This window comes from Coffea arabica, chromosome 5c (assembly GCF_036785885.1).
Source record: "Coffea arabica cultivar ET-39 chromosome 5c, Coffea Arabica ET-39 HiFi, whole genome shotgun sequence".
NCBI lineage: Eukaryota > Viridiplantae > Streptophyta > Magnoliopsida > Gentianales > Rubiaceae > Coffea > Coffea arabica.
Genome location: NC_092319.1, coordinates 28,052,987 through 28,080,018, shown reverse-complemented (window position 1 = coordinate 28,080,018; position 27,032 = coordinate 28,052,987). Strand labels below are relative to the sequence as shown.

General features: G+C 42.3%; 1 protein-coding gene and 2 long non-coding RNA genes across 3 annotated transcripts; all 3 read left to right on the top strand.

Moving 5' to 3' along the window:
- Positions 1–1,090: 1,090 nt before the first annotated feature.
- LOC140007486 (uncharacterized) lies at positions 1,091–3,117 on the top strand. Its single transcript, XR_011814798.1, has 2 exons — positions 1,091–1,429; positions 2,843–3,117. It is a non-coding gene; the product is annotated as an uncharacterized lncRNA (long non-coding RNA).
- A 1,495-nt stretch (positions 3,118–4,612) lies between these two features.
- Positions 4,613–7,179, top strand: LOC140007256 (uncharacterized). Its single transcript, XM_072049962.1, has 4 exons — positions 4,613–5,510; positions 5,709–5,821; positions 6,236–7,019; positions 7,145–7,179. Exons 1-4 carry the CDS (start codon positions 4,613–4,615, stop codon positions 7,177–7,179), a joined length of 1,830 nt encoding a protein of 609 aa, XP_071906063.1.
- Positions 7,180–9,210: 2,031 nt separating this feature from the next.
- LOC140007485 (uncharacterized) lies at positions 9,211–20,392 on the top strand. Its single transcript, XR_011814797.1, has 2 exons — positions 9,211–9,579; positions 20,118–20,392. It is a non-coding gene; the product is annotated as an uncharacterized lncRNA (long non-coding RNA).
- Positions 20,393–27,032: the final 6,640 nt, after the last annotated feature.

Sequence of the window (27,032 nt, the reverse complement as noted above, 5' to 3'; positions counted from 1 at the left end):
TCTCGTGACACTCCCGGTACCCTTTCTTCCCCAATTCCTCGCCCAAACTTGGAAGGGGTACTCTCATTCCCCTGCCCCGAATTATTTCCAGGAAATCCTCGCTTTTTCGCCTGGAAATTTCTTACTTGCAATCTGGCACTCTCTACCCGTTGGGCCTTCTCAACGGCCTCGCTAAAAGCATTGATTTGAGCCACTGCGAGGTCCTTCTGAATCTCCACGTTTAGGCCCTGGATAAAACGCCTAATTCGCCGTTGCTCCATCACAATCAACTCAGGCGCAAATTTGGACAGGCGGGTGAACTGGCTCTCGTATTCTGCCACCGATTGAGCTCCTTGGCGGAGTCGGATGAACTCATCTTCCTTCCTTTCCTGAACTAGAGGAGGGAAGAATTTCGCGTTAAACTCCCTCATAAAATTTACCCAAGTCCTGGGCGTTTGTTCCCTCTCCCATTTTTGCCGAATGACATTCCACCAGGAGCGGGCCGCCTCTTCCAGCTGGAAAACGGCAAAAGTCACCTGCCGTTCTTCGGTATAGTGTAGGGCGGCAAAAATATCGACCATCTTTTCGAGCCACCTTTCGGCAACATCCGGATCAGGTCCCCCGATGAACTTGGGTGGGGCAAACTTTTGAAATCGTTCCAGAGCTCTGTCTTCGCTCTCAACATGATTGCCAGGGTTTCCAGGGTTTCCAGGATTAGGGTTTGGATTCTGGCCTTGTTGCTCCACCACTTGTGCCAACAGGTTTGTCATTTGCTGCATAGCGGCAGCTATCTGTACATTAGGGTCACTGTGAGAACCCAGAAAAAAAAAATTTATTATTTATTTATTTATTATTTTATTCCTGTGCACCGTTTTCTTGTATTTTCTTTATTATATTACTTTTATTAACATTTTATCAGTAAATATAGTTTTTAAATCATTTTTCTAGTATAAGGTAGTTCGTGAGAAATTTGGAACGTATTTTGGACGTGGGACCCGCTAGTGCATTTAGTGAGAGAAATTCGACCAATTCGGTTAAATAGTTCATAAAGGGATTTCATTACTAGGTGTTAGGAGATGATTAGAGGTTACCTAGATGGATTAACTCTGGAGGGACAAGAGGATAACACTAAACAAAACAAGGTGCCACGTGTCCAAATGTGGTTGGACCAAGCTTACCTAACTTTGCCTAACTTTCTTTGTCATTACATAAAAGTCCAAATTTGACCAAAACCTCTTCATTCTTCACCTCCTCATAGCCGAACCTCTCCAGCCAAGAAGGAAAAACATTCTTCAACCTTTCATCTCCAAATCCTTGCTCAATCTTGAAAATCAACCGATTGTTTCTTGAATTAGTCCGTAGAATCATCTTGCTAGGAGGGTTTGAAGACCTTGGTGGTGTTGTTTTGGAAGAAAACTCTCTAAGCTTCAACCTTTCTTGAAGAACTAAGGTATATTGCTTGGAACTCATCTTTTGTTTCTAATTTTGGCCAAGTGGTGCCTTATAGTAGCTATATACGTGATTGTACGGAAGATTTGGTGGATTGGAGTGAAGTTTCCTAATTTTCTGATTTTTCTTGGAATTTTTCTGGTTTCATATGATGGATATGATTGGGTTTGATTTGGTGGTTCCAAATGGTGTTTTATAGCTCACTTGTGCGTTAATTGTAGTTAATTGCGGAAAATTGCCGCTTATGCGGAAAATTTCAGATTTAGGGTTTCAATTGGGGCTTTGCTATGGTTGATTGTTGAGCTTCTAATTGGCTAGTATTGAGGGGTATTGTGACCCTAATGAAGTATATTGAATGCCTTATGAAGTGTTTGGGTGCTTGTGGTTGTGTTGGATGGTTTTTATTGGTGTCTTGTAGGTTGGAAAAGCTGAAATTTTAGGGGAAATGCTGTCCGAGTGTCTAGGGCATTGGATCCTTGTGAGTTGGGTTGAGATTGACTAGAAATGAATAATTTTAGGGTTGTTTCTACTTTTAACCCTAAATATTATGTATTTTTCATTTCCAAGCTATATTTGGGTTTTACCTTAATAGTTCCTATTAAAAGGTATTCGACTCGTGTTTGAGTCTTAATTGTACTTTCTTGATTATTATAGGGCGTGCCGGTGATCCGAGGCTCACGTCGGGCGAAAACTTGTGAAATTACTTTGTTTGACTTGGTGAGTGTACTACTCACATATTTGTTATTCCGTGGCTTTCTTGTACTTGAATTCTGTGTTTTGGACTAGTTGTGATGATTGTTTGGACTAGGTGAGGCGAGGGTGTACTTTACCACTCTCGTACTCTCTGGCCTACTTGTTTGGTTATGATATAACTTGAATACTCTTGACTGTGTTTGATTTGGTGTCGCTTGGATGCCGATCCTTAATGTAACTCTGGATCTGTACTGTTTACTTTGAGCTCTACCTCATTGGAAGTCAATGGACTCGAGCCAGTAAGGACTTGGTCGGGGACATTTGACAAGCCATGGGAACTGTATTTGAGAATCTTTGGGTATGAGACCCTAGATTCCGGTTTACTCGAGTAATACCAATTCTGTACTGTGTGGTGTTCGGGCCCGGTAAGGGGAAAGTGAGGTGGACGGATAATTGGAGTAAAGAGGGGTCTACGGTCATGATTACCTGGTATACATTGACGGAGAGTCAATGAGATGAGATCAAGTATGGCAAAAGAGGAAAAGGGCTCCTGAGAGCCATCCGTATCCTTTTATTCCTTACACTTGGGTGTTATTGCTTTTACTTACTTGACGAACGTATTTGGACTGAATGCTCTTGAGTTTATGTGATCTTGGTATATGTACGTGATAGTACCTCATTGGGCGAAAGCTCACTCCGTTAAATTTTGTTTTCCTTACAGGGAATTATCTTTTGGACTTTTGACTGTGATGAGTAAGTTGAGTGGAGCTAGTCGAGAGATTTTGTATAGCTCCTCAATAGTTGGAACCTTTGTTGTACTTGGATTTAAATGCTTTCTTTTGGCTTGTAACCATACAAAAGTGGTTTGTAATAGGGTGTATTCCTATCCAATGGATTGTACTTGACTTGTATATACTCTTTTCAGTGATTGTTGGAAATTTCTTGTAATCAATGGGATCTTGGCGGATTGTGACGTGGCAGCCACTATTCGCTTTACGTTTTGCCTTTTGTTTTCCCGTTTCTCATTTATTGGGTTGATTAAGCGCGCCAATATTTTCCCGAACGACTTGAGTTAGTGTTTGACCGTTTTAGTAGTCCTGGCGAGAGCTGGGCAGGCAGTCCGCTAACTCCTTTGGTACGGCTTAGGGGAAGGTGGGGCTGTCACAAGTGGTATCAGAGCCTAGGCTAGAAATAACCTGGGCGAACTTGAAACCTGTTTCTTAGAACTTTTGGGATTGTGATTAGATGCTATTAAGTGTGAATATATTGTCTAAGCTATAAACCTTTGCTATCTTTGTAGGGTATGGCCGGTACTAGTGGAGCAGGTGGAGGCGAGCCACCTCAGAGGCGCCCACGGGTTGTCGACTACCAGGAGAGACCGGGAGGTCCGATCCGGCTATGGCATACCGCTAGCCGGACCCGCCGCTGTAGGCGTTGCCAGTTTTACTCCTACGCGGACCACGTGGTGGTGGCGGTACTTGCCGAGCGACAGAGGCTTAGATGTGACGCCGCCAGGGAGCGTACTGAGACCCTTAGGCTTAGGGGCATCATGCGGATGCAGGCCGATAGGATCGGAGAGCTCCGGGGGGACGTGGCCATGGAGCAGGAGAGGACGGACGCTCTGAGAGAGCAGTTGCAGGCGGTTAACGACCGCCTTATTCGAGTAGTCCGGGAGGTGAGAGACCGATCCGGCGCGATTATCGATGAGTGTGGGGCGCTGATCCAGGAGGTGATTGGCGCCAATGCGCCAGGGGGAGCTCCAGGTGGCGGAGCTCCAGGTCAGGGAGGCGCCCCTAGCCCTAGCTCTAGCTCTGGGGGGGAGTCGGTTGGCTCCGTCGAGGACTAGATTAGGGTTTTGGGCCTAGTTTTGATCCCGTGTGAGGGATACCTAGGAAAAGCTTTTGGTTAGTTGTTTTGTACTTCTGAGACCTAGGTTGTACAGTGTATTTTGGCAGACCCTCTTTTGGCTTCACGGGAGTACTTTGTATATATTTGCTTGACTGCTTATGTATGACTGTTTGACACAGTTATGTGTTCCATGTATAAATGTGCTATGTGTATACGTGCCTTATGTGGTGTTTACTTTTAATTTTGTTCATGCTTATATGACTATATTGATATGCCTTTTGATATTAGTTTGTGCCTCGATTTTAGAGTGACCTAGAGAATGGAAGGCACTCGTAGTGGACGAGGCCGTGGCCGCGGGGTTAGGCAACCCACAACTGACGAGGGTATTAGGGATACCTCAACTGAACCAAACCCTGAACCTAGGGTTGACCCTAATGCCCAGATAGCCGCTGCTATGCAGCAAATGACTGACCTGTTAGCCCACGTAGTGCAACAGCAGGGCCAACCTCCTATCCAGCAACCTGGGAACCCTGGCCATGTAGTGGAAAGTGAAGATCGGGCCCTGGAGAGATTTCAGAAGTTCTCTCCGCCAAAATTTCTAGGCGGGCCAGATCCGGACGTGGCCGAAAAGTGGTTAGAGAAAATGATAGATATTTTTGCCGCCCTACACTACTCAGAGGAGAGACAGGTTACTTTCGCTGTCTTTCAATTGGAAGGAGCCGCGCGTTCTTGGTGGAATGTGATACGCATGAAATGGGACCGGGAACAAACCCCAAGAACATGGGTAAATTTTGTGAGGGACTTCAACGCAAAATACTTTCCCCCTCTAGTCCAAGAAAAAAGGGAGGACGAGTTTATTAGGCTCCGCCAAGGGACTCAATCAGTGGCTGAGTACGAGAGCCAGTTTACTCGTTTATCCAAGTTTGCCCCTGAACTCATTCTGACGGAGCAAAGGAGAGTTCGGCGTTTTACTCAGGGGCTCAATGTGGAAATTCAAAAGGATCTGGCGGTAGCCCAGATCCACACTTTTAGTGACGCCGTGGAGAAAGCTTTGCGAGTTGAAAATGCAAGGCTTCAAGTAAGGAACTTTCAGGTGAAAAAACGGGGGTTCTCTGCGAGTAGCTCGACCCAAGGGGATAAAGGGACCCCTCCCAAGTTTGGAAGAGGAGCCGGTGGAGGAAGGCAACCGGGAATGACGCGAGGGACTCCGCCAAGGGGTGGTCACAATGGACGGGGCCCGCAGAAGAGCACCTCACAAGGAAGTTCGGCCTCAGTTGCACGTGGACCTTGTGGATTTTGTGGAAAACCAAACCACACTGAGGACAACTGTTGGAGGAAGGAGAGAAGATGCTTGCGCTGCGGGAGTGCAGAGCATCAAATAGCTAACTGCCCAGTGTTACCTCGGGAGACGAGAGCAACCACTCAGTCGTCGAAGGCCAACTCGGGACAGTCCAAGGTAGAAGGGACAAAGCCAAAGGTGCCAGCTCGGGTTTACTCCCTTGAGCAACAACAAGTCCCTGATTCCTCTGGGGTTGTAGAAGGTACGATCCCTGTTTTCCATCGTCTAGCTAGGATTTTGATAGACCCTGGTGCTACCCATTCCTTTGTTAACCCCGATTTTATGTGCGGTATTGATATAAAACCCGTTAGCTTGCCTTATGACTTAGAGGTTAGTACTCCTACGGGGAACCAACATTTGATTACTGGTTTGATGTATGCGAATTGTGAAATATGGGTAGGAGAGAGAAAGCTTTTAGGGAATCTTATAAGTTTGGCCATTAAGGGGTACGACGTTATATTGGGTATGGACTGGCTAGCTAAGTACGATGCACAGCTCGATTGTAAGAGAAAGGTAGTGGAATTTCGTATACCGGGGGAGGCGACCTTAAGGCTAGATGTAAGAGGTAGTTTAGCCTCATCTGCATTGATTTCGGGTATTCGGGCCAGAAAATTTTTGTATAGAGGGGCCCAAGGGTTTCTAGCTTTTCTTATAAATACTCCCACTGATAAGCTGAGGGTTGAAGATGTGCCTATTGTAAGTGAATATCCGGATGTGTTTCCTGATGAATTAGTAACTTTACCTCCGGAGAGAGAGATAGAGTTTAAGATTGACCTATTGCCAGGAGCGTCACCTATCTCTAAGACCCCCTATCGAATGGCACCTGCTGAACTCAAGGAGCTGAAGTTGCAGTTGCAAGACCTGTTGGAGCGTGGGTTTATTCGTGAGAGTGGATCTCCTTGGGGGGCTCCGGTACTATTTGTTAAGAAGAAGGATGGAACGTTAAGACTGTGTATCGACTATCGGGGACTAAACAACATGACCATTAAGAACAAATACCCACTTCCCCACATCGATGAACTGTTCGACCAGCTACAAGGCGCAGTGGTCTTTTCAAAGTTAGATCTCCGACAGGGTTACTACCAGTTGCTAATTAAGCAAGAAGATGTACCCAAAACTGCTTTCAATTCTAGATATGGGCATTTTGAGTTTGCGGTCATGCCTTTCGGGTTGACCAATGCCCCTGCCGCCTTTATGGATTTGATGCATCGAGTTTTCAAACCCTACCTGGACCGATTCGTTGTCGTGTTCATTGACGACATTTTGGTCTATTCTAAAACCCGTGAGGAACATGAGCAACATTTGAAGTTAGTGTTACAAACCCTGAGAGATCATCAGCTATACGCCAAATTTAGTAAGTGTGAATTTTGGCTGGAGAAAATCTCTTTCTTAGGACATGTGATTTCAAAAGAAGGTATTACAGTAGACCCCGCGAAAGTAGAGGCGGTGGCTGAATGGAAGAGGCCAGAAAATCCCACTGAAATTCGCAGTTTCTTAGGGTTGGCTGGATACTATAGACGCTTTATTAAAGACTTTTCCAAATTGGCCGGTCCTTTAACAGACCTGACGAAGAAAAACGGTCGTTTTGTGTGGGATACTAGGTGTGAAACCAGTTTTCAGGAGTTGAAGCGAAGGTTAACCAGAGCTCCTGTTTTGGCCTTGCCTAATGGAAAGGACAGTTTCACAGTATATACCGATGCTTCGAAGGAAGGTTTGGGATGCGTGTTAATGCAAAACCAGAACGTGATTGCCTTTGCCTCTAGGAAACTAAAAACCCATGAACAAAACTACCCTACCCATGACTTGGAGTTAGCTGCTGTGGTCTTTGCTTTGAAGAAGTGGAGACACTATCTTTACGGGATTACCTTTGAGGTTTATTCAGACCATAAGAGTCTTAAGTACCTGTTCTCCCAAAAAGAGTTGAATATGCGGCAACGTCGGTGGATGGAACTCTTAGAGGATTATGACTGCACGATCAACTACCATCCTGGTAAGGCTAACGTAGTAGCGGACGCCCTAAGTCGGAAGGCTCAAGTAGCCGGGTTGATGGTCAAGGAGTGGGAGATGTTAGGAGCAGCTAGTGAGTGGAACCCTAGATTGGGATGTAAGAAAATAACTTTTGGGAATATTCGGGTAACCTCTACTATTCTTGATCGAATTAAAGAAGCCCAAGAGAAGGATCCGATGGTACAAAAGTGGAAGGAAAAAGTAGAAAAGGAAGCATTACCTGATTTCAATTTGGGTCCCGAAGGGATTTTAAGATATAAGAATCGAGTAGTGGTGGCCAATGATGAAAACCTGAAAAGAGAAATTTTGGAGGAAGCCCATCGATCAAAATACACGATCCATCCTGGTAGTAATAAGATGTACCATGATTTGCGACGGTTGTACTGGTGGGATAAAATGAAGAGGGAGATTGCTCAATATATCCAAACCTGTCTGATTTGCCAGCAAGTTAAGGCTGAACACCAAAAACCCTCTGGACTGTTACAACCTCTTGAGATACCTGAATGGAAGTGGGAAAATATCACGATGGACTTTGTTTCTGGATTGCCAAGAACTCAAAAAGGACATGATGCCGTTTGGGTGATCGTTGATCGGTTGACCAAATCGGCCCATTTCTTACCTGTGAATGTGAAAGATTCCCTGGATAAACTGGCTCGGTTGTACCTGAATGAAATTGTGAGGTTACATGGGGTTCCAGTGAGTATAGTTTCAGACCGAGATCCTCGTTTTGTATCAAGGTTTTGGCAAAAATTTCAGGAGCACTTAGGGACCAAAATTAACCTTAGTACAACTTATCACCCCCAGACGGATGGACAGTCGGAGCGAACAATTCAAACCCTCGAGGATATGTTACGAACGTGTATTCTAGATTTTGGGGGTAATTGGGGCCAACATATGACTTTAGTAGAGTTTGCCTATAATAATAGTTTCCATTCGTCCATTCAAATGGCACCATACGAAGCTCTCTACGGACGAAGGTGTCGTTCGCCCATTTATTGGGATGAAGTGGGGGAAAAGAAAGTTCTAGATCCAACAACCATTCCTTGGATGGAGGATGCGCAAGAAAAGGTTAAATTGATCCGTCAAAGACTCCAAACAGCTCAAAGCCGACAAAAGAGCTACGCAGATAACCGAAGGAAAGATTTGGAGTTCGAAGTTGGAGACCGTGTCTTCCTTAAGATCACGCCACTACGAAGTGTCACTGCGGGTAGAGGAAAGAAACTTCAACCACGGTTCGTGGGGCCATACAAAATTCTCCAACGAATTGGGAAAGTAGCGTACCGACTCGAGTTGCCGCCAAGTTTATCTCGGATTCATGACGTTTTCCATGTTTCAATGCTGAAAAAGTACTATCCTGATCCAACCCACGTTGTGCGACCAGAAGAGATTGAGTTAGATGAGGCACTCACCTACGAAGAGAGACCTGTACAAGTACTCGATCGAAGGATTAAGGAACTGAGGAATAAGCAAATCCCATTAGTGAAGGTTATGTGGAGGAATCATGGTTTAGAGGAGGCAACTTGGGAATTGGAGGAAGAGATGCAAAAGAAATACCCTGAGCTGTTTAGTAACCCAGGTGAGCAATTTCGAGGGCGAAATTTTTTTTAGGGGGAGAGGATGTGAGAACCCAGAAAAAAAAAAAAAATTTATTATTTATTTATTTATTATTTTATTCCTGTGCACCGTTTTCTTGTATTTTCTTTATTATATTACTTTTATTAACATTTTATCAGTAAATATAGTTTTTAAATCATTTTTCTAGTATAAGGTAGTTCGTGAGAAATTTGGAACGTATTTTGGACGTGGGACCCGCTAGTGCATTTAGTGAGAGAAATTCGACCAATTCGGTTAAATTGTTCATAAAGGGATTTCATTACTAGGTGTTAGGAGATGATTAGAGGTTACCTAGATGGATTAACTCTGGAGGGACAAGAGGATAACACTAAACAAAACAAGGTGCCACGTGTCCAAATGTGGTTGGACCAAGCTTACCTAACTTTGCCTAACTTTCTTTGTCATTACATAAAAGTCCAAATTTGACCAAAACCTCTTCATTCTTCACCTCCTCATAGCCGAACCTCTCCAGCCAAGAAGGAAAAACATTCTTCAACCTTTCATCTCCAAATCCTTGCTCAATCTTGAAAATCAACCGATTGTTTCTTGAATTAGTCCGTAGAATCATCTTGCTAGGAGGGTTTGAAGACCTTGGTGGTGTTGTTTTGGAAGAAAACTCTCTAAGCTTCAACCTTTCTTGAAGAACTAAGGTATATTGCTTGGAACTCATCTTTTGTTTCTAATTTTGGCCTAGGTGAGGCGAGGGTGTACTTTACCACTCTCGTACTCTCTGGCCTACTTGTTTGGTTATGATATAACTTGAATACTCTTGACTGTGTTTGATTTGGTGTCGCTTGGATGCCGATTGTGAGAGCCCGTAAAACCCTAATTATTTTCCTAGGGTTTATTCCCCTTTAATTGCATAATTTTGCATTTTCTGGCTTAGAAATATTTTCTGAGAGGATTTTATGAGCAATTATAGTTTTAAGATGATTTTTCTAGCATTGGCGAGTTTTTAGAAAATTAAGGATAAATAATGGACGTGGGACCCACTAGTGCGAAAAGTTCGGAAAAATTCGGCCAATAAGGTTAAGTTTCGGATACTGTTTAAAATTTATCGGGTGTTAAGAGATAAGTAGTGTGTGTGAAGTGATTGATGTGAGAGAGAAAAGAAATGATAAGATTGCATTTAATGTAGTGCCACTTGTCACCATGTCATTAGTCTTACTTTAAGAGTTACTATTCACCTTTTGACATTTTTTGACTTTTGACCCAAATAAGTAAATATCTTCAAAAAAATTCACCAAAAATTCTCTCATTTTCTTCCTCCATGGCCGGCCCTCCCTAAGCAAGAAGAAAGACAAAACTCTTCAATATTCTAGCCAACTCCAAGCTCAAATCAACTAAACCACTTGCTTAACTTAGTTTTTACTCCATAAATTTCTTCCTTCTAGTGCTAGCAAGTTGTTTGGTGAACTTTGTTTGAAGAGCAAAGGTGTCCTACATCCCTCTCTCTCTTGATCTCTTGGTAAGTGTTGCTTGAACACCCTACTACCTTCAATAATGGTTACATGATGCTTAGAAGTGGCTTAAGTGGTTGAAAATGTGGTTTATCTCTTGGTTTGGCTTGTTATGGTGAAGTTTTTATTTTATTGGGAATTTTTCTGGTTTAATATGATCTTGATGTTGGGGGCTTGTATGATGAATTGTAATGGTTGGAAATGGCTCTAGTGGATGTCAAATGTGGTTAAATGCAACTAATTTTGGATTTGGATGGAAAATTGGAAAGTTAGGGTTCTTGAAGCCCCAATTCTGTCCGGTTTTAGATCACGGTGTTAGAGGCCGAATTTGACTTTGCTCAAAACATGAAAGTTGTAGGTATTGATGAGGTTGATGTGCCTGTAAAATTTCAGGTCATTTGGATTAATGTAGAATGAGTTATGACGAAATTACTGTAGCTGTTCTGCTTTGAGCAGAATGCGAAAACTGCGATAGTAATTGGCCATTTTGACTGGAATTGGTTTGGATTTTGGAGTTGGTGTCTTCTGATGAAATGTAGCTGAGTGTCTTAGCTAACATATGCATTTGGAATTTCGGCATTTGGACTTGTAAGGACTGAGATATACCGATTACAGTTTTTTTGTGTTTTGCGAACCTGTTTTAGGAATTCTGGGCTAGTATTTGGCATATTTGACCTAGTTGTGTTACGAACTGGATTGAGTGGTCTTCTACATTATTGTAGCCCTGTTTCATAGCTTCGAAACGGTGGGTCTTACACCCCCAACCGATATTTGTCGTGAGAGTTGTACCATTACCGCATAATGAGTGTAAAACAGTTTTCTATTTGGGGCCAAGACTAAGGCCATTTTCTAATTTCTGGTTTGCTATTATGCCCATTTATGCATATGAAACCCTATTAGGGTTGTGAATTGGTGTTGTTTATGGCTCGGCATGGAGTCTTATTGTATGTGTTGCATGATTCTAGGGCGTGAAGGTAGTGCACGACGGCTTGGTGATCGTGGTACATGAAATACCACTTACTTGCTTGGTGAGTATACCACTCACTAAATTGTTACTATGTGGCTTTGTTAAATGTTATGTGATGCCTTGATGGCTTATTCGAATATTGAAATTGATTAAGGTGAGGGTGTACTTGACCGCCCTCACCTCTTTTGATATTGTCACTGAATGGCTACCGTTTTATTGCATTACTGAACTTGATATATTGGTTGGTGAATTCCATTTCATGGAACTGAATTGATGTCGTTTGGACGATGTCCAACGGCCTTACTGCATTACTGAGCTCAACCCCGTTTGGTAGTCAATTGGATCGAGCCGGCGAGGGCTTGGTCGTGAAGATTGAATCGCCACGGGGACTGTACTGGGGAACCTTGTGGTAATGAGACCCTTGGTTCCGGTAAACTCGAGTATTACTAAAATATTACTGAATGGAGTGCGGGCCCGGTTGGGGTATGTTGGGTGGAAGGAATGGAAGTAAAGAGTTGTTTACGGTTTGGTATTTTAACATTGACGGAGAGTCAATGAGATTGGTTCAAGATTGCAAGCGTGGAAATGGGCTCTTGAGAGCCGACCGTATCCTTTTACTGTTTTGCTTCATTGCTTATTTGTGCACTTTAAATGAAGGTTCATTCTTATATGACTTTGATTGCTTATTGGGTGGTATACCACTGGGCTTTAGCTCATTCTGTGTTATTTGTTTTCCTTACAGGGTTATAATTACTTTTGAGAAGGGATTGGATAGTCAATTGCCGATTGAGCATGTAAATGCCTTTTGTATCGCTCTTGAAGTGAAACCCTAATGTTAAACGGGTTCATTTCCTTTTGATAGGCAAATCGAATGTGTACTTGTTAGTGAATGGTTTTGGTTTGCCGTTGTGGCTTGTAAATGGCTAATGTTATGTTGTATATGTTTTTAAATGCTTGGTTGGGTTTCGGACGGGTCGGTTACCATTCATGGCCGACTCTGGAGTTCGTTTCTTTTATTTTGGGTTATTTTGCCCTTTTGCATTGTTGCGCGCGTTATAAGTTTCAAAACGTGATAGATTGCTTTATACTGCACCGTTAGTCCTGGCGAGAGCTGGGCAGGCAGTCCGCTAACCTCTTTGGTTCGCCTTAGAGGAAGGTGGGGCTGTCACAGGTGGTATCAGAGCCTAGGTTTGAATTAGCCTGGGTGTTATAGGAATGCTTGACTTGAGGATTTTATTGTTTATGCCTATTAAGTGTATTCATGTTATTTCTTCCTTTGCTATAGGATGGATGCCAGTGGTGACCCGAGTGACCGTCCGGTAGGCGATCGTCCTCGTAGCACGCTGCCGACAATTAAGTATCAACTTAGGCAGAAGGGGGCCGTGGTCCGTTGGAGCCCGGCCAGCCGCGTTCGACAGTGTGGGTGTCGTAGCAACTTTGCCTACCCAAATACACTAGTTTTGTCGGTGGCAAAGGAACGTGAGGAGTTTGCTAAGGAAAATACTAAGCTTGAAGCTGTGGTTGCTGCGTTGGAAGCTGAGGTGACTCAGGCTAAGGCGACCAATGAGAAGCAAGCCTCGCGTATTAAAGAGCTAGAATATGACGTGCAAGAGGTCGAGGAAAGAGTTGATGATCTATGTGATCAGTTGAGAGATGCACGCGAGCGCGAGACTAAGCGAGCTCGTAAGGTCAGGGGTCGTGCTGAGGCGATCCTTAACCTATGCGACGACGGACTCGAGGAGTCTAGTGACGAGGCCTCATATGCTGGGGCCGAGGCTGGGGAGGAGTCTACCCCATCGCCTGGGTCTCAGACCCCGGCGACTGATTAGGCCTTGATCTTAGAGGCTTCTTTTGGCTAGTGGTGGCTCTTGTGTGTACATAGGGATAGGGATAGAGCCTTAGCTAATCGTTTTGGATGTAGGGTTAGCTACGTGTAAATTTCTTTTGATAGGCCTATCCTCGGGAGGATCGTGTATGTACGTACGTGCTCTGGCCGTACTTGACTGACTGATTGTAAATATGTGTTTGGCTTGTATATATGTGTGCTTGTGATCCTGTTTGAAATGCATCTATATGTGCTAAGTGAAAGTTTATGTGTTACTTACATGCTTTGTTACTACTTTGGTTTAGTACTTTTGCCTAGACCAAGTATACCTTATGGAAGGAACACGAAGTGGTCGAGGACGTGGGCGCGGTATTAGGCAACCCACACCAGTTAGGGAAACGGGGGAAGCTTCTACTGGACCAAACCCTGAACCCCAGATAAACCCCAACATTCAAATAGCTGCTGCTATGCAGCAAATGACCAACCTACTTGCACAGGTTGTGCAACAACAGGGCCAAAACCCAAACCCTAATCCCGGAAACCCTGGCCACCATATCGAGAGCGAAGATAGGGCGCTAGAACGTTTCCAAAAGTTTTCCCCACCAAAGTTTATTGGGGGACCCGACCCTGACGTCGCCGAGAAATGGCTGGAGAAGATGGTTGATATATTCGCGGCTTTACACTACCCGGACGAACGACAGGTCACTTTTGCCGTGTTTCAACTCGAAGGGGCTGCCCGTTCCTGGTGGAACGTAATTAGACAGAAATGGGAGCGAGAGCAGACTCCGAGGACGTGGGTGAACTTCATCCGGGAATTTAATGCCAAGTTTTTCCCTCCTCTAGTCCAGGAGAGGAAGGAGGACGAATTTATCCGGCTCCGGCAAGGGGCTCAGACGGTGGCGGAGTACGAGAGCCAGTTTACCCGCCTGTCCAAATTCGCGCCTGAACTAATCATGACCGAGCAACGAAGGGTGAGGCGCTTTATTCAGGGCTTGAACGTTGAGATCCAGAAGGACCTCGCGGCGGCTCAAATCACTACTTTTAGCGAGGCAATGGAAAAAGCCCAACGGGTCGAGAGTGCACGGCTTCAGGTCCGAAACTTCCAGGCTAAGAAGCGTGGTTTTCCTGGGAGTACGTCCGGACAAGGTGAGAGGAGCACTCCCTCCAAATTTGGACGAGGCATGGGTGGTGGTCGACAGTCCGGATCAGGCAGAGGGACTCCGTTCAGGGGTGGTCAAGCTGGGCGAGGACCGAGGGGAAACACCCAGAGTGGCTCGGCTTCGGCACCTCGTGGTCCCTGTGGGCACTACCGAGGACAATTGCTGGAGGAAACTGGGGAAATGCCTGCGGTGTGGAAGTGCGGACCATCAGCTGGCTACATGTCCGGTCCTGAAACAAGACGGAAAGGGGAGCCAACTACCGTCGAGGACCAATACTGGAACGGCCAAGGGAGACGGATCCAAACCAAAAGTGCCAGCTAGGGTATATTCCTTAGAGCCCCACCAGGTCCCAGAGTCTTCCGAGGTGGTGGAAGGTACGATCCCTATTTTCCACCGTTTTGCCAAAGTTTTAATTGATCCTGGTGCCACTCATTCGTTTGTTAACCCTGATTTCATGTGTGGCATCGATATAAAACCTGCTAGTTTACCATATGACTTAGAGGTTAGTACACCTACGGGGAACCAACGTTTGGTGACTAGTATGGTTTATAGGGATTGCGACGTATGGATAGGTGAAAGGAGGTTTTTAGGGGACTTGATTAGTTTATCCATTAAGGGGTACGACGTGATTTTGGGTATGGACTGGTTAGCTAAATATAACGCCCAACTGGACTGTAAAACGAAAATAGTTGAATTTCGCATTCCTGGCGAGGCAACCTTAAGGTTAGATATAAGGGGTAGGTTAGCCTCATCTGCTCTCATTTCGGGCATTCGAGCTAGGAAATTGATAAGTAGAGGGGCGCAAGGATATTTGGCCTTTTTAATTAATACCCCTACGGATAAGTTAAAAGTGGAAGACGTGGCGATAGTGAGGGAATTTCCGGATGTATTTCCTGACGAGTTAGTAGCCCTACCTCCGGAAAGAGAGATAGAATTCCGAATAGATCTTTTACCTGGAACCGCACCTATCTCCAAAACCCCTTACCGAATGGCGCCTGCAGAACTTAAAGAGCTTAAGTTGCAATTACAAGACCTTTTGGAGCGGGGATTCATCCACGAGAGTGAGTCTCCTTGGGGAGCTCCGGTCCTATTCGTGAAGAAAAAGGATGGAACTTTGAGGATGTGTATTGACTATAGGGGGCTGAACAACGTGACGATCAAGAATAAGTATCCACTGCCCCACATCGACGAGTTGTTTGACCAGCTGCAAGGAGCAGTGGTCTTCTCGAAGTTGGACCTCCGACAGGGATACTATCAGTTATTGATAAAGAAGGAGGACATTCCGAAAACTGCCTTCAACTCGAGATACGGGCATTACGAGTTCGCCGTTATGCCCTTTGGATTGACTAATGCTCCCGCCGCCTTCATGGACCTAATGCATAGGGTTTTTAAACCCTATCTAGACCGGTTTGTCGTGGTGTTCATTGACGACATTTTGGTCTACTCTAAGTCACGTGAGGAGCATGAGAAACATTTGAGAGTGGTGTTGCAGACCTTGAGGGAACATCAGCTATACGCCAAGTTTAGCAAATGCGAGTTCTGGTTGGAGAAAGTGGCATTTCTAGGGCACGTGATCTCTCATGAAGGTATTTCGGTGGACCCGGCGAAGGTTGAGGCCGTGACAAATTGGAAGAGGCCAGAAACCCCCACGGAAATTCGTAGCTTTCTAGGGCTAGCTGGGTATTACCGAAGGTTTATTAAAGATTTTTCCAAACTGGCAGGACCTCTAACTGACTTGACAAAGAAGCATGGTCAGTTTATCTGGAACGGCCGATGCGAAACAAGTTTTCAGGAGTTAAAGAAAAGATTGACCATGGCTCCGTACGAAGCTCTCTACGGACGCAAGTGCCGCTCACCGATTTACTGGGACGAAGTTGGCGAAAAGAAAGCACTGGACCCGACAACTATTCCGTGGATGGAAGAGGCTCACGAGAAGGTTAAGTTGATACGGCAACGAATCCAAACTGCCCAAAGTTGCCAAAAGAGCTATGCGGATAACCGAAGAAAAGACTTGGAGTTTGAAGTTGGGGACTACGTATTTCTCAAGATTACACCCTTACGAAGTCTTACAACGGGTAAAGGAAAGAAACTTCAACCACGGTACGTCGGACCCTACAAAATCCTTCAGAGGGTTGGAGCGGTCGCGTATCGATTGGAACTGCCATCCAGTCTATCTCGAATCCACGATGTATTTCACGTCTCGATGCTAAAGAAGTACCATCCTGACCCATCTCATGTTTTACAACCGGAGGATATCGAAGTAGATGAATCACTGGCCTACGAAGAGAAACCGGTTCAAGTACTCGATCGAAAAGTCAAAGAGCTCAGAAACAAGAAGATTCCGCTAGTGAAAGTGCTATGGAGAAACCACGGAGTGGAGGAAGCTACTTGGGAGATGGAAGAGGAAATGCGAAAGAAATACCCAAACCTTTTCGGGAATTAAGGTGAGAAATTTCGAGGACGAAATTCTTTTAAGGGGGGGAGAGTGTGAGAGCCCGTAAAACCCTAATTATTTTCCTAGGGTTTATTCCCCTTTAATTGCATAATTTTGCATTTTCTGGCTTAGAAATATTTTCTGAGAGGATTTTATGAGCAATTATAGTTTTAAGATGATTTTTCTAGCATTGGCGAGTTTTTAGAAAATTAAGGATAAATAATGGACGTGGGACCCACTAGTGCGAAAAGTTCGGAAAAATTCGGCCAATAAGGTTAAGTTTCGGATACTGTTTAAAATTTATCGGGTGTTAAGAGATAAGTAGTGTGTGTGAAGTGATTGATGTGAGAGAGAAAAGAAATGATAAGATTGCATTTAATGTAGTGCCACTTGTCACCATGTCATTAGTCTTACTTTAAGAGTTACTATTCACCTTTTGACATTTTTTGACTTTTGACCCAAATAAGTAAATATCTTCAAAAAAATTCACCAAAAATTCTCTCATTTTCTTCCTCCATGGCCGGCCCTCCCTAAGCAAGAAGAAAGACAAAACTCTTCAATATTCTAGCCAACTCCAAGCTCAAATCAACTAAACCACTTGCTTAACTTAGTTTTTACTCCATAAATTTCTTCCTTCTAGTGCTAGCAAGTTGTTTGGTGAACTTTGTTTGAAGAGCAAAGGTGTCCTACATCCCTCTCTCTCTTGATCTCTTGGTAAGTGTTGCTTGAACACCCTACTACCTTCAATAATGGTTACATGATGCTTAGAAGTGGCTTAAGTGGTTGAAAATGTGGTTTATCTCTTGGTTTGGCTTGTTATGGTGAAGTTTTTATTTTATTGGGAATTTTTCTGGTTTAATATGATCTTGATGTTGGGGGCTTGTATGATGAATTGTAATGGTTGGAAATGGCTCTAGTGGATGTCAAATGTGGTTAAATGCAACTAATTTTGGATTTGGATGGAAAATTGGAAAGTTAGGGTTCTTGAAGCCCCAATTCTGTCCGGTTTTAGATCACGGTGTTAGAGGCCGAATTTGACTTTGCTCAAAACATGAAAGTTGTAGGTATTGATGAGGTTGATGTGCCTGTAAAATTTCAGGTCATTTGGATTAATGTAGAATGAGTTATGACGAAATTACTGTAGCTGTTCTGCTTTGAGCAGAATGCGAAAACTGCGATAGTAATTGGCCATTTTGACTGGAATTGGTTTGGATTTTGGAGTTGGTGTCTTCTGATGAAATGTAGCTGAGTGTCTTAGCTAACATATGCCTTTGGAATTTCGGCATTTGGACTTGTAAGGACTGAGATATACCGATTACAGTTTTTTTGTGTTTTGCGAACCTGTTTTAGGAATTCTGGGCTAGTATTTGGCATATTTGACCTAGTTGTGTTACGAACTGGATTGAGTGGTCTTCTACATTATTGTAGCCCTGTTTCATAGCTTCGAAACGGTGGGTCTTACACCCCCAACCGATATTTGTCATGAGAGTTGTACAATTACCGCATAATGAGTGTAAAACAGTTTTCTATTTGGGGCCAAGACTAAGGCCATTTTCTAATTTCTGGTTTGCTATTATGCCCATTTATGCATATGAAACCCTATTAGGGTTGTGAATTGGTGTTGTTTATGGCTCGGCATGGAGTCTTATTGTATGTGTTGCATGATTCTAGGGCGTGAAGGTAGTGCACGACGGCTTGGTGATCGTGGTACATGAAATACCACTTACTTGCTTGGTGAGTATACCACTCACTAAATTGTTACTATGTGACTTTGTTAAATGTTATGTGATGCCTTGATGGCTTATTCGAATATTGAAATTGATTAAGGTGAGGGTGTACTTGACCGCCCTCACCTCTTTTGATATTGTCACTGAATGGCTACCGTTTTATTGCATTACTGAACTTGATATATTGGTTGGTGAATTCCATTTCATGGAACTGAATTGATGTCGTTTGGACGATGTCCAACGGCCTTACTGCATTACTGAGCTCAACCCCGTTTGGTAGTCAATTGGATCGAGCCGGCGAGGGCTTGGTCGTGAAGATTGAATCGCCACGGGGACTGTACTGGGGAACCTTGTGGTAATGAGACCCTTGGTTCCGGTAAACTCGAGTATTACCAAAATATTACTGAATGGAGTGCGGGCCCGGTTGGGGTATGTTGGGTGGAAGGAATGGAAGTAAAGAGTTGTTTACGGTTTGGTATTTTAACATTGACGGAGAGTCAATGAGATTGGTTCAAGATTGCAAGCGTGGAAATGGGCTCTTGAGAGCCGACCGTATCCTTTTACTGTTTTGCTTCATTGCTTATTTGTGCACTTTAAATGAAGGTTCATTCTTATATGACTTTGATTGCTTATTGGGTGGTATACCACTGGGCTTTAGCTCATTCCGTGTTATTTGTTTTCCTTACAGGGTTATAATTACTTTTGAGAAGGGATTGGATAGTCAATTGCCGATTGAGCATGTAAATGCCTTTTGTATTGCTCTTGAAGTGAAACCCTAATGTTAAACGGGTTCATTTCCTTTTGATAGGCAAATCGAATGTGTACTTGTTAGTGAATGGTTTTGGTTTGCCGTTGTGGCTTGTAAATGGCTAATGTTATGTTGTATATGTTTTTAAATGCTTGGTTGGGTTTCGGACGGGTCGGTTACCATTCATGGCCGACTCTGGAGTTCGTTTCTTTTATTTTGGGTTATTTTGCCCTTTTGCATTGTTGCGCGCGTTATAAGTTTCAAAACGTGATAGATTGCTTTATACTGCACCGTTAGTCCTGGCGAGAGCTGGGCAGGCAGTCCACTAACCTCTTTGGTTCGCCTTAGAGGAAGGTGGGGCTGTCACACCGATCCTTAATGTAACTCTGGATCTGTACTGTTTACTTTGAGCTCTACCTCATTGGAAGTCAATGGACTCGAGCCAGTAAGGACTTGGTCGGGGACATTTGACAAGCCATGGGAACTGTATTTGAGAATCTTTGGGTATGAGACCCTAGATTCCGGTTTACTCGAGTAATACCAATTCTGTACTGTGTGGTGTTCGGGCCCGGTAAGGGGAAAGTGAGGTGGACGGATAATTGGAGTAAAGAGGGGTCTACGGTCATGATTACCTGGTATACATTGACGGAGAGTCAATGAGATGAGATCAAGTATGGCAAAAGAGGAAAAGGGCTCCTGAGAGCCATCCGTATCCTTTTATTCCTTACACTTGGGTGTTATTGCTTTTACTTACTTGACGAACGTATTTGGACTGAATGCTCTTGAGTTTATGTGATCTTGGTATATGTACGTGATAGTACCTCATTGGGCGAAAGCTCACTCCGTTAAATTTTGTTTTCCTTACAGGGAATTATCTTTTGGACTTTTGACTGTGATGAGTAAGTTGAGTGGAGCTAGTCGAGAGATTTTGTATAGCTCCTCAATAGTTGGAACCTTTGTTGTACTTGGATTTAAATGCTTTCTTTTGGCTTGTAACCATACAAAAGTGGTTTGTAATAGGGTGTATTCCTATCCAATGGATTGTACTTGACTTGTATATACTCTTTTCAGTGATTGTTGGAAATTTCTTGTAATCAATGGGATCTTGGCGGATTGTGACGTGGCAGCCACTATTCGCTTTACGTTTTGCCTTTTGTTTTCCCGTTTCTCATTTATTGGGTTGATTAAGCGCGCCAATATTTTCCCGAACGACTTGAGTTAGTGTTTGACCGTTTTAGTAGTCCTGGCGAGAGCTGGGCAGGCAGTCCGCTAACTCCTTTGGTACGGCTTAGGGGAAGGTGGGGCTGTCACAAATTCGGCCTCTATCTATGACCTAAAATTTCGGACAGAATGTTCAACCAAGAACCCTAATTTTTCCAGAAATTCTTCCAAATTCAAAATTGATTGCAATTTCCTATCATATGCACCTACTAGAGCCAAAGCCCCTTATTACCAACCATCAAAAACAACCACACCATCAAGATCATATGAAACCAGAAAATTCCTCAAAAAAATAAAAAACTCAACCAAATCACTTCAAACCAAGAAATAAATCATATATTCCTTCACTCATGCCACCATTAAGCATCATATAACCATCATTAGGTATAAGGGAGAGGTTGAAGCATCACTTACCAAGAAACAAGAGAGAGGAGGATATTGGACACCTTAGCTCTTCAAAACAACTTCACTAATACCCTTACTAGCACTAAAAGATAGGATTTTATGGAGTGAAATGGATGGAAGCAAATGTTTTTGGTTGATTTGCACCAAGTAGAAGCTAAAACTTGAAGAGTTTCTCCTTCCTTCCTTGAGCTAGAGAGCCGGCCAACAAGAGAAGAAAATGGTGAGTTTTAGTCAATTTTTTGAGATATTTAACTAATGGGTTAAAAGTCAAAAACATGAATAGTAAGCCTTAAGTCAAACCCAATGAAACAATGACACTTGGCACCTCAATTAATGCAATCCTATCCTTTCTTTTCTCTCTCACATCAATCATTTCACACACTCTACTTATCTCTTAACACCCGATAAATTTTACACAGTATCCGAAACTTAACCTTATTGGCCGAATTTTTCCGAACTTTTCGTACTAGTGGGTCCCACGTCCACTATTTACTCTTAATTTTCTAAAAACTCTCTAATACTAGAAAAATCATCTTAAAACTATAATTACGCATAAAATCTACCAGAAAATATTTCTAAGCCAGAAAATGCAAAAATTATGCAATTAAGGGGTAATAAACACTAGGGAAAAAAATAGGGTTTTTACGGGTTCTCACATACTGTTACTGTTTGGGTACCCAACCTCATAGGTGAGTCGGTTGTATCGAGCCAGCAAGGGATTGGTCGAGAAGGCCGATAAACCTTGAGGACTGTTTACTGTTCACTGGAAATTGAATCTTGCCTGGAGGTCCCTGGTGAAGCATAGCCGTTGTGCTTGCTTGTTGTGTTGTCCGGCACCACCAGTGATAAAATCTTCGGCTTGATACTGTTTTATTGGAATCCTTGAGCATTGGAAACTCGGATTCCTGGTATACTCGAGTATTACCAAACTACTGTTTATGGAGTGCGGGCCCGGTGGGGGGTTGTTTGGGGGACGGAGACTGGTGAAAGTGGTGTTCTACGGACCTATATACTGTTACAAGTGTTGACGGAGTGTCAACAGGAGGCAATTATGATCAAGCTCAAGTGGACCTTTGGCTTTTGAAAGCCACCCGTATCCTTGAATTGAATTGTGATTAAACTGTTATTTTACTGTACGGTGTTTAGTTGGCTATTTTGTGATTTTATGTGGTTATGTGTTTACTTGTTTACCTGGAACCTCACTGGGCTTTAGCTCACCCCATTCCCTTTGTTTTCCTTAACAGATCGGGAAGGGATTTGATCGAGGGCTTTCTTAGCTTTATTTTGCCGTTCTTGCATTTTGAGGTTGTAACTTTCGTTTAAGCAGACTTGTAAGCTTAAATTCTTAAGGGTGATTTATATTATGTAATTTTGAGTGAAGCGTGGTAAGTTGGCATACGATGATATATGTACTAAGCTGAATTGTTGCATTAGTGATCATGTTTGGGTTAGTGTTTCAATCCCCTGCATTGTCAAATGTTACATTCGTTTCATTGATGATATTAGTACTTTGAACGACTGAGTCCTGGCGAGAGCTAGGCAGGCAGTCCGCTGATACCCTAGGGTTTGCCCAAGGGAGAGGTGGGGCTGTCACAAAATAGAACACAGGTAGGGCAATATCTCAAGCTACTATGCCATTTATTCCTATTCTGGGATCTTAACACAAGGGGTACCATTATCACTTATATACATAACAAAACACTAAAGCATATTTCGTACATCAAAAGTTCCACACCCTATCTTAAGTTTTTGCATACAGGTATAGAACCAAAATTCTTTTTCTCAAAATCTCCATACATAATTCCAAAACTCTCAATCTCAGCACCATAACAATCAAAGCCAAGTCTATACCTTGACTAATTAATATGTATCAAGGGAGTATCGACAAGGGTAGTTCATCGAGAACCGAACCACGGGTATCTAATAGCACAAGAGTGATAGACATACATGGAAAATTGCAATTAAGCTGCTTCAAAGTCACGTGAACATCTAAATGTCCACACAAACATAAGAGAAGGGAAAGAGGTCGATAGTGCTAGTTTCTCAAACACACTTGACAGTCTAGCCATCATCTATAGAAACCCTAGTCAAACACGTTCACTCTTTTCGATCGATTCACTCTCAGGTCCAAGACTAAAATCCCCTATGCCTTGACCTTTGCCATAACAATTTACCTCATAGGCAATCTTAATGTTGACTCTCATCCAAGTGCCCTTAACTCTTGGGTACTCGAATACAAGAATCCAAAAATAGGGTAATTCACAACTCGAACTGGCCACTCCCAAGTGTAAATCAACCACATTTAAGATTCCCACCAGACATACATAGCTATATTTCCCCAAGTATCATGATAAAGGTTTTACACCTATAACATTCATAATTCACAGCTTATGCTCAAGAAGAGCACCTACTCGTTTCCACTTATTTACATAATCGGGACCATAACATCACTCGACCAAAGCTCACCCCGCATAGAAACCATGTGAAGCGGCTCTAATACCACCTGTGATAGGCCCATTTTCCCCTAAAGCGTACCCCAAGGGTTAATGGACCGCCTGTGTGAGGACTCATATTTTTATTCTTAATTTAGTCATTTTTATAATTATTTGCCCTAGTGTTATTTAATTATATTATTATTGCATGAATTTCTCTTAAATTTTACTTTATCGCATTCGCGTCGAAAGTTTCTCGAAAGTCGCGCCGGTACGACTATTTGGAGATTTGACGATTTAATACTAGACTAGTAAGTATGAGCAATTACAGTGTTAGAGGAATTACCTTGGAGGATCAATGTATAAGTGTAACAAACAAGGGAAAAAATGGTAGTATAATGCACTATTTCGCTACTATTGAGAGTTGACTTTTGCACCAACTTAAAGTTACCTTTTCTTCATTCTTCCTCCACAAGATTCACAACTCTTTCCCTCCCTCACTCACTCATCCTCTTGGCTGAACCCAAGCAAAGAAAAGGGGGAAGAGAAAAAATTCCATCCTTGCTCCCATCTTGCTTGTTTTTCATCCTCCAACCCACAAATCATTTGGAATTTCACTCTAGCAAGAAGAAAGGAGCAACCTTGTGGAGTTTCATGGTGAAGTAGTGGTGGAAAGACTTGCTTTCATCTAGGGTTTAAGAGCTCAATAGGTAACAACATTATCCCTCTTTATCCTTTCAATTTTTGCAAAGTTTAGTAGTTGGATTTCATGGGTTTGAAACTCTAATCAAGATTCTAAGTTAGTGGACTTGAGGAAACTTTTATCTTGCTTTATATTCTAAGCTAGTGCCCTAAGGTGACCTATGAGGTAGCTGACTTGAGGTTATTGCTTGATTGTTGTTGTTTATGTGAATTATGGCTTGAGATTGGCTTGGTAGTGGAGTGAAAGCTGGAAGAAAACCAAGAGAGGTGCTGGCCGAAATTTCTATTCTTGTTGTCTTGCTTTGAATTCGAATTTTGTTGCTTATTTGGCTGCTAAACTGATTTATATATGTTTTGTTAGGTGTGTGGAAATTGAATTTCAAAAATCATTTCAATTGGTTACACAAAACTAGGGTTTTTGAAAAGGAAGAAATCTGGAAATTTACTATCAGGCCAGCCACCCACTGGTTCTTTGTTTGAACATAACTCTTTGTGTAAAAGTTGAAACTGAGTGCCATTTGCAGCATTCGAAACTAGATATCAAGAGCTTTCCAACAATATAAAATTTTCCTGCTAATTCATTTTGAGGAAACCATAACGAATTAGCAAAGTGGACTGACCTGTTTTATCTATTTGTCAGAAAGAAACTGGGAAGCAGCATCTTGTGGCTCAATTTTGACCCTTTTATGAAAGGAGTTTGGAAATTATTTCTTCTGATGAATTATAGCATTTTGAATCTAGTTTATAACGCCATAAATTATTCTCAATTTGAACTTGTGTATAGTTAGATATGGTCTGATTTCAAAACTGTGTTGAAGCTTGGTGACTGGAAATCTTCTGAACAGGTTGTGAAAATCAGCCAATTTCAAACCATTGTATCTTGCTGGTCAAAACTCCAAATTTAGTTCTACTTATTGTGTTTGAAAGTTGACTTGAAACTCTTGTTGTCTAATAAATTTCAGAGGCTGATTCACTTCCTGTGAATTTTACCAAAGTTCCAAATATTGCTGAAAAACCAAGACTGGTTATGTCCTGTCTTCATGAAACTGTAACTTTGAGCTGAAATTCGAATGTTTTTTGGTTGGAATCTTAGAAAGTATCTTCAGGGAAGTTTTAATACTTTGAATCTAGTTTCCAATGGTATAACGTTTTCCATTTTTGGACCTTCCAAACTCAAGATACGATTTCTCAAGTGTTGTCGAGTAAAGCTGGAAAAATTTCTGATTTCCAAAGAAGTGAACTTTAATGAACTTCCAACTTCCTTTTGAGATTGATTGTTCATTTTAAACTCAATTTCATGAATGATACGAGTTCACTTGGGACTTTAAATTCTCATTTTTTAATCTCAATTTTCAAGGGATTAAAGCTCTTTTAAGCCATTGTCTTAAGTTTTAAGAGAGTGCACTTTCTTCCTTGAATGTTAAGTGGTCATGAGTATATGTGAGTGATGGGTTGGTCACTGTTTCTTCAAGTGCTCAAGAGGGTTTCAAAAGGAATCCCAGTGTGGACAACTGAAGGGCTTTACTTACTCACTTGTTTTGAATTGGTGAGTGTCAAGTGCATGAATTGTTGCTAAATACTTGAATTGTTTCTTGTTCATTAAGTGATTGGGATTTGTCGAGACGAGTGTGTACTTTATCGCGCTCGTTCTCTTGTGCTTAACTAGACAATTGAATTGTATGAAGTCAATTGATAATTGAATTAAGTGAACTTGGCAAATTGTAATTGTACATCTGGGGACGCCCAAAACTAATTGGCAAACCTTGCGACTCGAGCCGGCATGGGCTTGGTCGAGAAGCCTGGTGAACCATGAGAAAATTATAAGTTTGTTCTTTTGAGATCTTGCTTGGCATACTCGAGTAGTATTGCCTTCCCAATGAGTGTTTGGTTATGGATCCGAGAGGGTGAAATGAAGGATTTGAGTTTGTAGTCATGTCTTTTGGGTTGACTAGTGCACCGGCAGTTTTCATAAACTTGATGTATTGAGTTTAAACCTTGGATTAGATAGTGACGGTGTTCATAGATGAGCTATTGGTGTATTCTAATTCTTGAGAGAATCAAGAACGACACTTGAGGATAGTTTTACAAACCTTGAGAGAGCATTAACTCTTATTAAGTTCAATAAGTATGTGTTTTGATTGGAAGAAGTAGAAGCTGATGAGAATTGTCCTAGGAAGAAATGTCGATAAAGCTTTTAGATCGAAAAGTGAAGGAATTAAACTACAAACAAATTCCCCTAGTGAAGGTTTGATGGAGAATTCATGGAATGGAGAAAGTGACTTGGAAGTTAAAACACCTATTGGGGGAAAATCAAAGTTTAATTGCTAAATGGATGAATAGAAATTGCGAGATATGGATTGGAGAGTGTGAGTATCAATTGATCTGATAAACATAACCATTAAGGGAATGATATTGTCCTAGGTGTGAATTTCGAGGACGAAATTCTTTTAAGGAGGGAAGGATGTGAGGACCTGAATGTTTTTTCCTTACTTTTAATTTTATTTTATTGGCTTATTTAATTATTTATTCACCAGTTTTCTCCGATTAATTTATTTCAATCATTTTAAAACCATTTACATGAAATACTGTCCCACTTATATTTTAAAACATCCTGTTAGCAAATTTAATTTTTCGGAGGCTCATTTATTAAGAAATAGTGAATACACATTTTTCAAGGTAATAATTGAATTGAGAGTGTAATAATCCTAGAGAATTAAGAATGAGTAATAGTAGACTAATAAAAATCAATTGATGGATTAGAGGTGAGTGAGTTAAAAATTTAAGCCTATACCGCGAGTGCATCGAAAGTTTCGCGAAAGTCGCGCTTGTACAAACTAATTGGAGATTTGAGGAACTAATACTTGTGAGGAGTCATGTTTTTATTTCAAAAATAGTTATTTTAGGATTATTTACCCTAGTATTAGTGAGTTATATTATCGTTACAAGAATTTCTTTTAAGTTTCGCCTTATTGCACGCGAATCGAAAGTTCGCATTTTTCGCGTCAAATCGACCCAATGGAGA